At 44.6% G+C, this 15,299-nt stretch overlaps 1 protein-coding gene across 1 annotated transcript; it reads left to right on the plus strand.

The window, feature by feature from the left end:
• The first annotated feature begins 384 nt into the window (after nt 1–384).
• Nucleotides 385–9,058, plus strand: LOC122178079 (regucalcin-like). The gene is made up of 7 exons (XM_042868007.1): nt 385–458; nt 4,110–4,278; nt 4,580–4,762; nt 6,328–6,543; nt 7,547–7,678; nt 7,900–8,054; nt 9,002–9,058. The coding sequence occupies exons 2-7, from the start codon at nt 4,113–4,115 to the stop codon at nt 9,056–9,058; spliced, it is 909 nt and encodes a 302-aa protein (XP_042723941.1). The 5' UTR covers nt 385–458; nt 4,110–4,112.
• The last annotated feature ends 6,241 nt before the right edge of the window (nt 9,059–15,299 follow it).

Here is a 15,299-nt window from a genome sequence, read left to right on the forward strand (position 1 = left end):
CGTGGGCCTACAAATGGTCCGAGCAATTGCCACTGCCCAGCCTTTCCCTCCCACCTGCTGACTCCCTCCATGGGGAAGGCTTCCTGGCTTTTGTTCAGTCTCTGCCTTGTTAATGGCACTTACTTGATTTCGTGTTGGGTTGAGCAAGAGCCCAATGACTGGAGAAACTGTATCAAGAGGAGCAGCTGCTGTGCCCTGAGGGGTTTTTCATCCTCGTGACCAAAATCTATAGTCATAGGTGAAGCCTATTTATTCCCAACCAAGCTGGGGAAATCTCAAATAATCCTTTGCAGGTATAAGAGCTCTGCCAGGATTAAAGCAGGCAGCACTGTGTGCTGGGGGAGCTGCAGCTCTGCCCAGCTGAGGGGAAGGGACCATCTCAGTCCTACAGAAGGGTGAACCCTCGAGAAGGCCTCCCCTGGTTTTTGGACAACAGCATTGAGTGGACTTCTGCTGGGGTGAGTGGCTGTCTGGAGTGTGTTAGTGACTGTTTTCATGAGCTCTAGCCGAGTTGTTTGTCACCAGGACAGCGCTGCTGGCTGCAGGAGGGGACTGTATGGCTGATGAAAGATTTTAAGGGCTGGGGATGGTCAAATTACATGCAAAGCAAAGTTTCCAGAGGGAGCAAAGTTGAAGTGTGCTGTAAGGAGAAGAAGCTATGCAAGGGTGATTCAGGGTCTGGTGAAAAAAGGAGCAGAGCAACAGATTTGCTGAACACTTGCATAGTCGAAGCAACAAATTCAGTGCTATTTTCTGAGTGCATGCCTGTAGGTAACATGAGAGAAATAGCAGTATTTAAATACTGCATTAATATGCATGGTGCGCTAGTGCCTCGCTACACTCCCTCAGCTGCACTGTTGGGAAGAGTGGGGGCCTATAAGAAGCAGCACCAGAGCAGATCAGCAGGGCTGGAGCCCAGCAGGAAGCACTGCAAAGGAGCGGGGACCCCAGACACAGCTACAGGTGCAGGTACAGGGGAGTGTGGCCAACTTTGCTTTGCATTTGTGCTTTGCAAACTGACAGAGTTAGAGGCAGATGAAAGTGCATGGTGGAGCTTGCTGCAGGTTTTCACCACTTGTGCCCAGAGATTGCAAAGCCTCTGAGATGGCTTCTGGGAAGGCAGAAATGGACTGGGGGCAGAACTCTGTTGGGGTCCAGGTGCGCCAGTGAGTACATCATGTCTGGGGTGGTGTGAGGATGTCTTCAGTGCTGTAGGCCTGGGGGTCCCTGGGCAGGGGGACAGCAGGAGCCTCCAGTTGCACCCAAGCTGCTTGCTGGCCTGGCAATGTGAACAATTTGCTTGGTACTGTGTCGAGGAAAAGGTTTCCTGTCTTTGCATGACTTGGCTTGTGTGTGGTGGGGGAGATCTAGTCACCAGGACAAAAGAGCTGAGCGGGAAATAAGGTTTTCTCCATTAAAATTCCTTTAGGAAAAATGCTAATGGGAAATTTATATATATATATATATAAAAAATGATATATAGAATGATATATATATATATATATATATATAAATATAAATGATATATAGAATTATATATATATATATAATTCTACACTAAATCTTCTTCAGAGGTATAATTTTAGGTGGAAAGAAAGCATGAAGCAAAATGAGTAGTGCCGCAAGGTAGATATTAGGAAAAATTCCTTCTCAGAAGAATTGGTGAGGCAGTGGCACAGGCTGCCAGGGAGGTGGTGGAGTCATCATCCCCAGGGGTGTGGATATGGCACTGAGGGGCATGGTTAGCAGGCATGGTGGGGATGAGCTGGTACTTGGACTGGATGATCACTGAACTCTTTTCCAACCTTAATTTTATGATTCTGTGGTAGAGGTGGAAGCTCCGTGCTGTTCTGCAGCCTGGGGCTTGTCCTCAGCCCAGGCACAGCTGTGAAGCATGGCAGGAGCTGGGACTGGGAGTGCTACTGGCTTTGGTGAGGAACGTTAGAGCTGGTCTCTGGCTTAGGGCTCTAAAATTGTTATCTCTGGGTTTGAAACAATGATGGCTGTGATCTAACTCGGTTATTTACTTATCTGGGTGAATCATTTGAGCATCAACTTGAAGTGTTTGTTACGTTCTTACATAGGTAAGGAAATGCATTGCTCCCGTGTGCCAGATCAGGACAGGCCCTGCCAGGGGCCAGGATACCATGGGTGGCCCTGGCTGTCTCCCAGTAGGGCTCTGTCCCTGCCACTTTCCTGTCTGCTCCTCACATCGTTATCACCTTTGAATCATAAAATACCCCTGCTCCTGACTCCACACAGGACCACCCTTGCTCTGCAGGGCGGGTTGGGTGGCAAGAGGCACTCAGCATCACACACCTGCACTTCCGTAGACCAAAAAATGGCCAATGTCAGACAAGGTGGAAAAAATAGAGTCTGGGAAGCCACCCCAACACACCTTTTGGTCACCTGAAATACTCATTTGCACCTAAATTGGGGAAGATGGGGCTGGCCCCAGGGCATGTGTGTGGTGCAGTGTCTCTTCCTCTCCTGCTCTCATGACACAAGAAAACACTGAGCAAGGACTTTTCCCATTGTATGTTGTGCTGCTCGGTCCACAGCCTCACCTGCTGACTGCATGGAAAGCACGGCCGGCTTCCTGCCCACTGCTGATAGCATCAGCTCTTACTCATTTTTAATCAGCTCTGAAAGCAGCAGCCAGTTTCATGCTGGAAAAGAGGCATTGGCCCCAGTCCTGCAATCCTTTCCTCAGCAGGTGTGTTGTTTTGATTACCCATGGAGTTTCACATTGGTGCCCTACAGCTTGATGGAAGTGCTCACCTGCTTGGCCCGAGGAAGTTGGGGCTTACAATTCCTTGCTGAACACGGCTGCCGTTGCGCTGTACCTGCATTAAAGCTTCAGCTGGCTGTCGTCTTGTGCAGAGCTTTGGCTTGAAGTTAAAAAATGGAATGATGTCTGCTGACAGGGGAGGGAGTAAAACAGAAAAGGACCCTTGTAAGGCCAGTTACTGACTTGAATTGGCTTTGCTTTTCATTTTCATGTGGATGTTTTGACATTAGTTCTTTATTCCTAAGAGGAAATAACGTGTACAGCCTCACTCTCGTAATGGGTTCAGGAGGCTGAAATGCTGATGACATTCTGCAGAGGGGACACAGCCAGAGTGATCGGGATGTTTTTAGCCTCTTGTATTCCTTTTGGGGAGAATATGGCAGGATTTGGTGGATTCTGCTTGGAAGTATTACTTTTTTCTTGCACGCTCATTGCTGAAATGTTAGTGCTGTGGGCAGCAGCTGTGAGGTGCTGCACAAAATGGGGTTTTAGGAGCTTCTTTTTTTCTGGCATCTCACAGTGTATTTGGATTTTACTTTAGACATCATGTTGCCTGCATCTTTCTTCAGAGAAGTATAGTGCCAAAGCAGAGACCCAGAGATGCTCTGTATGTGTTGCAAATAGAAGGCATATGGACATGGCAGTTGGGCAAAGAACCAATGAAGTCAAATAACTACCAGTCCCATACCCTAAAGCGTACATACAAAATCACTTCTTAGTAATTCGTGTTGGCCCTGCACTCTCAGCATCTTCTTCGGACACTGTTTCTGGGGAGAGAAGGTTTTATTCTAGGGCAAAACCAATTGTTTTGACCTCACCTTGGGACCAAAGAGTGAGAACAGTCCCTGCCTCCAAAATGGGGGCATTTTTGCTTGTGATGATTACTGGCTCTTCCCACTTAACTTCGAAGCTATTATTGCTAATGAATTATCAGCAAATCTTATCCTCAGCTCACCTGCTGGGAAACAATGCCTGCAAAACAATAGTAGGCTATAGGAAGAGTGTTGTGTCAGGGGCTGGCCGGCTCCCAGGGCACATCTCTCATCTCTGACGGGTGGGTGCAGCAGTGGCACCTCTGTCAGCGCTGACTGTGGGAGCCAAGGCCCCCTCTGTTTTGCAATAGCTGTGTAAAGGAGGTGATTGCTCAAACCGGAGCAGGTAGGATAAAACCTGAGACCACGGAAATGTCACAGGAGCCTCCTATATTACCCCACTGTTTGGGATTTGAGGGTCTTTCCACTTTTAAGCACTGTCAGGATGAAAAATCCACACACTGGGAGCTTTTCATTAAATCAGTTCCTGACTCTCTTCTTCTCAGGCCATGTCCTCTTCCATCAGAATTGAATCTGTTGTGAAGGAGAAGAACCGGATGGGAGAATGCCCGGTCTGGGAAGAACAGGAGAACGCGCTCGTCTATGTCGACATTAATGGCCAGAAAGTCTGCCGCTGGAGCGCGCTCAGCCACGAGGTGCAGTGCGTGTCTGTGGGTAAGGGCACAACTGGCGTGGGTATTCACTTGTCTCAGGAGTCTCCTCTGTGTCTGCAGAGGGAAAGGCTTGGTCCCAAGGGCTGTGCATGCCCTGAAAGTGGGGGTATTTGGAGGATGTGGAGATGGCAAGATGTGGTCCTCAAGGATGTTGCAGAGGTGACTGGAGAAATGTTGCCTTTGCTCTGTTTGCACCAGCTGGGCCTTTCTTGAGCCAGCAGTGGCCTTAGAGAGGTGGGGGAGATCAGGTCTGCTGATGAGCCCAGAAGTGCCCATCTTTTCCTGTTCCCTCTCACCCACAGATGCCCGTGTCAGCTCTGTGGCCCTGAGGCAGCGTGGGGGCTACATCATCACCCTGGGGTCCAGGTTTGCCTTTCTGGACTGGGACACCCAGAAGGTCACCACCATCCTCGAGCTTGAGCAGGATAAACCCAACAACAGGTTCAATGATGGCAAAGTGGATCCCAAGGGGAGGTACTTTGCTGGTAAGTCCCCAGCAGAATTTTCCTCTGGAGCAAAGAGGAACCAATGACAGTGTGTTTTATGTAGTGCATTTTATTCCATGTCAACTCCTTTGTTGACTTCCCCACAAAAACCACTGTCGCCAGTGTGGGTGATCTTGTGAGTGCTGTGCTCAGCTGCTGCTTCAGCCTCCGATCACCCAGCAGAGGAGAACATGCAATCCTGAATCCTTTGATCTAGATGAGGGCAGGCATTGCCCACAAAGACTGTCAGGCAGGAAGGCTCTGCTTCTACTTGGCAGATGGCATTTCCCCAAAACCTGCAGCATGTGGGAAATGACAGTGGCAGAAAGCCTCTGGCTGGCACTGGTTACAATGCAGCCAGGGTGCCCCTGTGCTTGTTTTCCTCTCAAGCACAGCCATCCACAGCAGGAGCAGAGAGTGACTGATGAGAGAGGAAATGGCCCCACACTTTATCTGCTAGCCAGCCATTTCATCTTCTTTTGTATTTGCTAAAATCAGCCAATACCTTTGGCTCTCAGTTATTCTTTAGGGATGATGTGTCACTGGACTTAAGAGTGAGAATAGAGAGAAATTAAACAAAATCTGCTTTGTACACCTGCTCCTAGCTGTGCAGAGTGGATCAGTGATTTCAAAAGCAGGTATGGCCAAATGTTGTAAAAGTAACTCAGAAATCTTACAAGATATGAGACCAATTGAAACAGATTGCCGCAGCTGAAAGAAAATGTAAATACTCCTTATTGGATGCTTACCATCCTTCATCACTGAACTCTCTCTTTGGAAAAGGGTGAATCAGAACTGAACAATGAGTGCAACACTGAAGAATAATTTGATTTTTTAAAAATCTCAACTCTGTTATTCTTCACTGTTTTTCGAGGTAGCCATGTGATTTACAGCACCTATATTTTGAGGTAACAGTGCATTTGAATAATAAAAGTAGCCCACAAAAAAAGAAGAGCATATGACACTTGCCTGCATCCTTTTTTTTCTTTGAGGGCTGTAAGCAAAACCTCAGCCTTTGGTGTCTTGTGGCTTTCTTCTCAATCTTGCTGCCTAAGACTGAAAGCTCACAGAGGTGCAGAAACTTGTCCTGCCATTGGCCAGGATCACTTCCCAAGAACAGCTCCTCTTCTCTGTCTCACCACTCTGACAGCACCCAGTTTGCCCCATTCTCACTGCCACGAGGAGAGGATTTTTCTCTTCTTCTACCACCCTGCTGTTTCCCACATGGCTTTTACCACCCTCTGGTGTATAGGAACGCCTCCAGGCCCATTTCTACAAACTCTCCATCCTCACAATGTCTCCACAGTTCAGCTGCTTTGTTGCCAAGTGTTACCTTGGGTTGGAGATGTTCTCATTATTTGAGACAACCTGGGAAATATATACTATTGGACTAGAGTATTCAATATCCGATGAATAATAGCTGAAGTCACAAAAGCTTAAAGGAGTGTGACAACGCCTGTTGCTAGGACTTCTTGCTAAAAGTTAAAGGAAGCTCCTGGCCAAGCAAGTTCCTGTGGAAACAAGCTTTTCCATCCTAAGCAACACTTCTCCTGCTTTCATTTCAGGCACGATGGCTGAAGAGACAGCACCAGGGGTCCGAGCAAGACGGCAAGGGGCTCTCTATACTCTTTTCCCTGACCTATCAGTAATAAAACAGTTAGACCAAGTGGACATCTCCAATGGTCTGGACTGGTCCTTGGACCACAGGACCTTCTTTCACACTGACAGCCTGGCGTACGCTGTGCATGCCTTCAGCTATGACGTGTGCACTGGAAAGATTGGTACACACACTTTCTTGAGTTCTCAAGGAGTGTTTTTGCTCTTTCTGCAGCAAGGCTGGGGAGTGTAATATGTTGTGGTTTATCTGATCTCGTATCTTGTGGTTACAGCTTCTTTGCAGGCTGACCGTGATTTTTCTCAAGTTTAGTTATACGGCAGGTGCATTTGGTGAACTATCTTTCAACAGTCCTTTGACTTTAGCACTTTCAGCTGGATAGATGGCTTGTGTTTAGAGCTGTCCCCAGGGAACTGCAGGGATGAAGCCGTTTATCCTGGGAATTAGTTTATGCTAACTAGGGTGCTGTTTATTCTCGACTGCCATCTACTGGAATGCTTCAATTATATTCACTTCATAAATGTGAATGCAGAATTAGCATGGAAGTATGTCACAGAAATGTATTTTAAAAAAACAAATTATCATTGCTACTGAAGTTTCTCATTTCTGAAGGTAAAGTTATCTAAAGATGTTGGATAAAATTGGCATAAAGTCATTTTCTAGACAAATATTTTTTATGCAGAAAGGGAATTCAAATACAAACTTGACTGATAGAACCTCAGTCAAAACTGTGAAGTATTTTTGGGCTGTATCAACCCGTTATGCTCCATGGGAGTTGGAACAGCTGAACTTTCATCCCCTGTGCTTGGGTCAGTGTGACCTTGGTGTAATCGTGGGTGAAAAGCTTACAAAATAATTGCAATTGCTCAGATTGCTGCTTTCTCTGCTGTCTAAATTTTAGGAGAAAGGATTTCTAAAACAGAACATATTCTCCTCAAAATATGAAATCCCAACGATCCTGTGCCACTGCCTACCTGCTTGGTGCAGGCCCTGTGCTGTAGCCCATGTGGTTCCCAAGCCTAATGAAAATGGGGGGCTTTGCTGGCCCTCAAAATAAGTGCAATTCTTGATCTTTACCTGAGAGAGAGATAATTGCTGATATTTAAACTCAGGGGTGCCTTGCTCATAATGAGACACTCCTTGAGAGCTGTCTCGTGCCTCTCCTGCAGCCTGCCCCAGACTGCTGTACCACTTGGAGGAGGAGGAGCGGATGCCCGACGGGATGTGCACTGATGCAGAGGGGAAGCTCTGGGTGGCCTGCATTGATGGAGGAAGAGTGATCCGCATTGATCCAGAGACAGGTGAGGCCTGCTCCGGCTGAGTCCTGCTTGTGGGACAGCCTGTCTGAGCAGCCAGGCCTCCAAGGGGAACTCGGGAGGAGACCACTGCCTGAGCTTGGCTCTACTGCAAGGGCAGTGCCTTCTGAGTAAACACCCATAGCTCTGATGCCATCGCTCGTGCTGATTTCATATATGCATCCTCCCTGTAAAAAGGGAATTGGAAACTCTCATATTTTTCCCAGGAAAAAGAATCCAAACTGTGAGGCTGCCGACTTCAAGGATCACCTCCTGCTGCTTTGGAGGAAAGGACTACGCGGAGATGTACGTGACGTCTGCCTATGATGGGCTGGACGAGGCCACCCTCGCCAAGGAGCCTCAGGCAGGAGAGATATTCAAGGTGATGGGATTTGAGATCTTTCTGTAAATTAGACCTCTCAGGCCTGCAGCTCCTATGTTTGCCTGTTTATATAGCGTGTTCTGTAATATACTGTAAGGAAATAAGTCACCAGAGCAAAACTTAGCATCCCATTCCCCCAGATTGTGAGGGGCTTTTTTTTTTGGATGTTAAAAATGGGCTCCACATTTTAGATAATTAACAATCCATATTTTTTTTTCCAGGGCTCTTGAATCCAAAGGTTTTTTTCTGCCTTCATTTTTCAGTCCATCTGCTCTACAATTGCATTTGCTATCATTCCCTGGAAGTTGACCATAGTGTAGAAGAGAAAGGCTATTAGTGAGGGAAACGGGAAAAAAAAAAACCTATTCTGTATTATCAGTTTGGCAATAGATGAAGACATCTAGTTCTAGGAGGGATGGGGCTCTAATCTGGGATCTGAGTCCTTCTAATGGAAAGAAGTTCTTGGAAGAAGTTTCCTGTGGCTGAGAACTAGTACATCTCTCAAGCAGCAGAGTTTAGGAGGCCACAATTAATATCACAGTTAAATATCAAAAGGTTATTATGAACCTTTTTTATCCCCTTTCCAGCTATAAAAGGGAATTGGTATTTTCCAAACTCACATGTGTTTTGTATGGGCAAAGCTGTTTAAAAATCACTATGGCTTGTTTAGGTAAAACAATACTACATGTAATGCTTACTGATAATGTGTAAATTACCAAAATTAGTGACCAGTGCTTTATAATCTTAAAGTTCTTCATGCTCTAAGATTCTAAAGAGCTCCATGTAATGACTTTTTTGACTCTTCTTAAAACAAGAGACTCTTGATGTAGGGATAGGTTGCTATGATATTTTTTTACACAACATTTGAATGTTTTTATTGTGCTCAGTCATAGATTTATCTTTTTCCTTTCTTTTCTTTGTTTTTTTTTTTTTTAAACAGATAACAGGCCTGGGTGTTAAAGGGATCCCACAGAATTTTTTTGCTGCTTAGAAGTCACCACTAAGTAACAAATGAGAAGTGCTTGCCTCTTGCAGTAATTCTGGGAAGGAGAAGTCCAATGAGCTACAGAATCCATCCTGCGAGGATTTCTAAACCCATGATTGAGAATGTGCTTGTTTGGAACCGAAGATATTCCTTCTTCTGTGGGCCCATGGCAGGTTACAATAGGTCAGAGAGGTAAAGTGTTACAACTTGACATCTTCCGTGACTTTACATAAACTTCTTTGAGCTTGAGCTTAGTTATTTTGAGCTTTCTGATCACCAGCTCTGGGTTTTCATGTCTCTGTGGTTTCCAAAGCAGATCTGGCTCCTGGTCTGTCTCCTCATGAGACAATGATGTAACAGAAATGATACAGCTGATTTTAATACACATTTTGAGAGTGATAACTGGAACAGGACTGCTCCTTTGCTGCGGGCTTTCATCTCTCACTTGAAGTATTCAGGCTCCAATTTTAGGTTCTAGGCTGTTTCCATTTGCTTTGTCACAAAGTTTCCTGTTTTGCCTTTAGGCCACCATTTACGCCTTGAAAATAAACTACACAACCACATTTAAAAGGTGTTTATGGATTTATTTTTTTTTTCAGCATTCAGTTGTTATCATGAAAAAGCTGAGAAACCACACACAGTTGGTTTGCAGGCAGGTTCTGAGTTACCAGGCTCATAGAATATAGCCTATGATACAGAAAACTGCTCTATAGAATTGTCCCACCAGAGGTCATATTTGCACGTGCACGTCTGGACTACTCTTTGATTTCTATACCTTCTTATTGCATGTATGGCTTCAGCTTCTTATTGCATGAAAGGCTCCTCTCTTTCTCTCCTGCTTCAAGTCTTGCTTTTTCCCCCTTCCTTTTAGTTTTTCTTCTCTTCCCTCTAAGTTTCTTCCTCTATTTAGAGTAATGTCAATTTTGTTCAGCATTCTATTGTCTCTTTATGGTCCATTTTGCTCACTGTCAGGTTCATATGTAATCGTTCTCTCCGCCTTCGATGCCGTATTGAACATCTGCCCAGATTCCTGTTTGCACTGCTTTCACTTCCTCTTTCTTCTCTAGGAGGGCAAATGTGTTTTACTGACATTTCTCTGTTTGCCTGAGATGTGCAGTTTTCTTCCACACTAATGCCTACACCAATGCTGAGACTGGCTCCTCAGGATTCAGGCAGGAGACCCTCAACCTACCCTTATCTTTTACATGAAAGTACGATTCTGCTTAAAAATACAGAAAATTGCATCTTTTGAAAATTTTATGAGCTGAACAAGACTGTTAAATGCACTATATGCATTTAACATGAGGGAAAAGGAAGTTATGCATTTTTGCACGTCTATTAGACGGAGGCAATGTTATGTATAGTTTTTGAGTTGAACTAACTCTTTCTTTCAAAAATTTTAGCTAGAAAATTGAACACCCCAAGGACTTCTTTTGGAGCTGTCCAAAGCCAAACTGGGCATATTGGAATGAAAAATAATGTCCAGTTTCATGACAAAATGAGGAAAATATCAGTTTGCTGAAACCTAAAGTTGGTTTCAGTGCTTGGCTAGTTACTTCTGTCAATGTGGTAGGTTGCTCGTTTGAAAGCAGGTTTTCTCACTGAAGTGAGCAATGTGCACTGTTTGGCTCTTATTTTCACTGAACTTATTTTAAAGACTCTAGTAGATCTTAACCACATAACATGAGCCATCATGATTTCAAGGAGGTATATTTTTAAGAAATGTGCATTCAAAAATTAAAACTGAATCCGCACAGAGGGAAATTTTGGAATATTTTTTGTATGTTTATTGGATTTGCTTGAGAATGAGACTGTGGGAAAGGAGGCATCAGTAATTTGAGGATCGTATTGTGAATTCTTTCCAACTGTTCAATATTTGTAAGATTGTTTTGTTTTTTGATACTGCTCTTCATTCCAACTCCAACAGCATCTGCCAGGGGCCAAGGTTTTTGGGACCCATATTGACTTGGTTGAAGGAACTCCTGAATATAGGATTTACCCAAAGGCATACCTTCAGGGAGCCGGGTCCTGTCCAAAACCTGCCCAGTCTGAGACAGAGAGTAATGGAAGTGAAACTGCTCACCTCCTCCTACTGCTTCTACTACAAGAGCTACAGACAGGAGGAAGCAGTACTTTACATGTCATCAAGTGAAGTGTACGTTGCAAAAAGCTGCCTGTGTGAAAACAGTGTTGTGGAGAGGTAAAAGGGGGGCTCTCAGTGTTTCTTGGGCTTGTACAGACCTGGACCCTGTCAAAACTGTCATTTTCTCCTGTAACCCTATGGCCTGCAGTTCATCATCCTGTGAGGAGGAGCTGATTATGCCACCAGAGGTAAAGAAAGCACAAATCAAGGTTCATTTTAGAGGTTATTTAACTGAGAACCTAACACTATGCTGGATTCACTGTAACCCATTTGATCCCAGCTGGGGGAGTAGGCTTTGTCCCATTGAAGAATACAGCTTTGTGGGAATCTGCTCAATCTCAGGAAGAGCTCCAGAAGCTGTGTTTAGAAAAAGCATAGTACACACGCAACAACTTTTCACAGAATCAATGCATTTCAATCTGTCTTTTGTTTGGGTATCTGTAATTAATTTCTAGGGAAAGGTTTACTTTTCACTGTGTGAGAATACTAAAAGCATATAGACAGCCAGTGAGATACAGCTTTTGCATTGAATTTGGTATCTGCATACTGCCTGGAAAGATAGCACATAATACAGTTTCAGGTCCTTAATGCTGATTGTCAGTTGGCAATGTTACAAAATGGTCAGTAATAGTCATTGTTTACTGGACCAGATGTTCTGTGTCTTTCTCTCAAATGTTTGGCTCTTCCATCGTAGTTACTCAAAGCCCTGTGTTAGCTCTCAGACACTGCAGGATGAGTAGGAGAAAGTAGTTGATAGCTTGGTAGGACAATCCCCCAAATAACCCATGCGTGGAACAGCAGGGAAACAGCAATTAGCAGTTTGGAAATGACAATCTCCACAGAGTGGTATGCAGATTCCCTGAAATTTGGCTGGCTTCTCCAGAGCCAGCATCCCTCCTAGCACTTTCAAATGAACCAATCTGAGTGGATTTCTTCTTTTCAGAACATGTGAAGTGTACTGCTCCCTTATGTGTCAGGCTGGGGGCCTGCTGACAAGCAGATCAGGTAGAAGGCTGTAATCAGGCAGAAGGTAGATAAACTCTGGGTCCCAGGACAATGTCTGTCCACTCTGAAGGGGGATGTGACCTGGGGGAGATAAGTGGTATCTTTGACCCCTTCAGATGAACTGGGCAACAGTCATGAAATAAATTTGCGGTCAGAGGGGCATAGAATCATTAGAATGGCTCAAGCTGGGAGAGATATTAGTCATCCAGTTCCAACCCCCTGCCGTGGGCAGGGCTGCCGCCCATCAGCTCAGGCTGACCAGGGCTCCATCCAACCTGCATGGGGCACCACAGCTTCTCTGGGCAGCCTGTGCCAGTGCCTCACCACCCTTTGAGTAAAGAGTTTCTTCCTATCTTCTAACCTGAACTTCCCTTCTTTTAGTTTAAAGCCATTCCCCCTTGTCCTATCACTATCTGCCTATGTAAGAAGTTGTTCTCCCTCCTGTTTATAAGCTCCCTTGAAGTACTAGAAGGCCACAGTGAGGTTTCCTTGCAGCCTTCTCTTCTGCAGGCTGAACAAGCCCAGCTCCCTTGGTCTGTCTTCATAGGAGGGGTGCACCAGCTCTCTGATCATCTTCATGGCCCTTCTTTTGACCTGCTCCAACAGCTCCAGGTCTTTCTTGCAGCCTCACGAAGGGGACAATCCCCAGTCTCTTTCCTCTCCCTGCTGACCATCACTCTTTTGTTGCAGCTTAGGATATGGTTGCCTTTCTGGGCTGCAAGCATGCATTGCTGGTTCGTGTCCAGCTTTACATTCACCAGGATGAAAGTCCTTCTCCGCAGGGCTGCTCTAAGTGAATGCTCCCAGTCTGTATCGCATCTGGGATGGCACTGACCCAAAAATGCAATACCTTGCACTTGGCCTTGTTGAACGTTATTAGGTTCTTGTGGGTCTACCTTTCAAGTCTGTTCAGGTCTCTCTGAATGGCATCTCTTCGTTCTGGTGTATCAATTGCACCACACAGCTCAGTGCCATGAATGGAGCTTTGTCTGCTAAGAACTATTGAATATATTTGGCCATTGAACAGGATTTTCTGGAGTAAGTTATTTCATTGTGGTTACCTGGAGTGTACTGTAAAACCTGTGCTAGGTACTTTTTCAATGCTTGTTCTAGGTGATCGAACTGGGTCATCAACAAGCACTTTCTTGCTCTGCTATTTGACCTGATAATTAGTAACTCAGGATAAAAGCTCTCTGCAGCTCGTTCTAATGTTTGCTGAACTACTACTGTTGTTTTTTTCCCTATTTACAATTCCAGTAGTAATTAAGCAGCTGGGGATTCTTATCAACTAAGGTGTTAAATGCCTTCTGGCACCATACCTGTGCCAAACTGGTATAAAGAACATTGAGAATTATGCAAGATTTCCTGTTTACCCACTCTGGAGAGGAATGAGAAGGCAGGATGTTTGGAGGATAGTCAAGTGTCTTAACTTTTAATTAAAAAGTAGGAAATGTATGCAGATACTTCATCTAATTAAACAAATATCCAATTATTTACAAAATTGCCTATCCAATAAGCTCTGCCAGAAAAGGAAAGTGGATTGTTTTGAAACAATTTGCCCATGAGAAATCCTTACTGCTCTCATATTTTTCTTCTAGAGCTTCCCTGGGCATGCAGTCCAGGCTCACTGGTCTGTAAATCTCTAGCCACTCCTTCCCCTATCTCCAAGGGGAAATCTTGTGTGCATCATTCAAACTGTCGGAGTGTATTGGGAACTCTCTCAGCTTAGTAAGGCTTCCCAAACTGAAGAAATGATGAAAGAGGCATGTCTTTCTGTTTCTCAGAGACCTGCTACTACACTTTCTAGATTTCAGAAATTATTGTTCATGATTTTGCTTCTAAAAAAAAAAAAAAAAAAAAAAAAAGTGTTTACTAAAAATCATGGTGGGGCTATGTTCCAGCCTTCTTAATCAAACTGAAGCTCTTTTCCTTGAGCATGGCATGGAGGAAGGAGGTACTGGACTAGGTTTATTCCCTTTGTGCACTTTAGGAACAATATTGTGCCTGTAGCCCTTGGTGAGGATACTCTCTGAGATGACTTCTGGGTGACCAAGTGGATACGTTGGTGGGGATCAGCCGCACTGAATGCGATGCATGGCAGAGGTCTGCTGCTTTTTCAGGGGTAACCTGCTGGTTGGACCTCTCCCCTACATGTGTTGTAAGCAGAATAGGAAGGGGCTTGTCAACAGGGTAGTGGCCACTAATTGGATGCTTTCACCTGGGAGTATTTTTGTCCTTGTGTTTTCTAGCTTGTGCAGTATATAGTCTGACTAGCCTTTTTTGCCTGCCTGAAAAGGCACATCTTTGTGAAAACCTATTTCTAAATAGGTTTCCAAATATTCATAAATGGAGCTAGGATTTGGATGAAGCTGGTTAAGCATCACAGCTGTACTGGCATTGCAGCTGTATCCACATACTTTCACAGGCCTGGAACTGGCAATATATCCTTGTATAGGTTTGCTACACTAGCTTTACCTGTCGTATCTAGGGCTCTGCACTGAATGGAAGTATCCAGGTTCTTAAGTGGGTAAAAAAAACATAATCATTTTTCTAACAAGCTTTGTTTACCTGTTTATTGTTCAGATTATGAACATTGTTTCAAAGAGAAACTCTAAACATGGTCTTTTTGTTAATGAGAGAGGAGACAGACACAAAGTATTGACTTCAAATAAATTCACCAAGTGCTACTTACTGCAAGGAAATAAGTCCTTGACAGAACAAAGAGGAAGTTCCCTGGAGAAATAAATTGGCTTTTCACAGTTTGTTTGTTTGTTTTTTTTTACCTTGACCCTATTGTACTCCATATTCACATAAGCATCAGACTTACAAGCATATCTTTGAATACAGATCTTTGCTACCTCCTTGCTGTTATCGCTCTGTGTCAATGTGGATTGGGATTGCAGAGGGTGATAATGTCTCTCCTACAAAGGAGAGACATGGAACTTTGGCCTGCCTTGCCTACTAACTCTTTCAGCTACCTGAAGGGAGATGATGGAAGAAAAATCTGAACCAATGCTTTTACAAGGACAATTCCTCTTCCATAAAACATCTCAGGCCCAAACAGCTAGGCTGCTTCACAACGGACCAGTCTGTATTTAATGTGGAAAGGAGT

This window comes from Lagopus leucura, unplaced genomic scaffold, assembly GCF_019238085.1.
Source record: "Lagopus leucura isolate 7727_CA_CO unplaced genomic scaffold, USGS_WTPT01 Super-Scaffold_100001, whole genome shotgun sequence".
Classification (NCBI taxonomy): domain Eukaryota; kingdom Metazoa; phylum Chordata; class Aves; order Galliformes; family Phasianidae; genus Lagopus; species Lagopus leucura.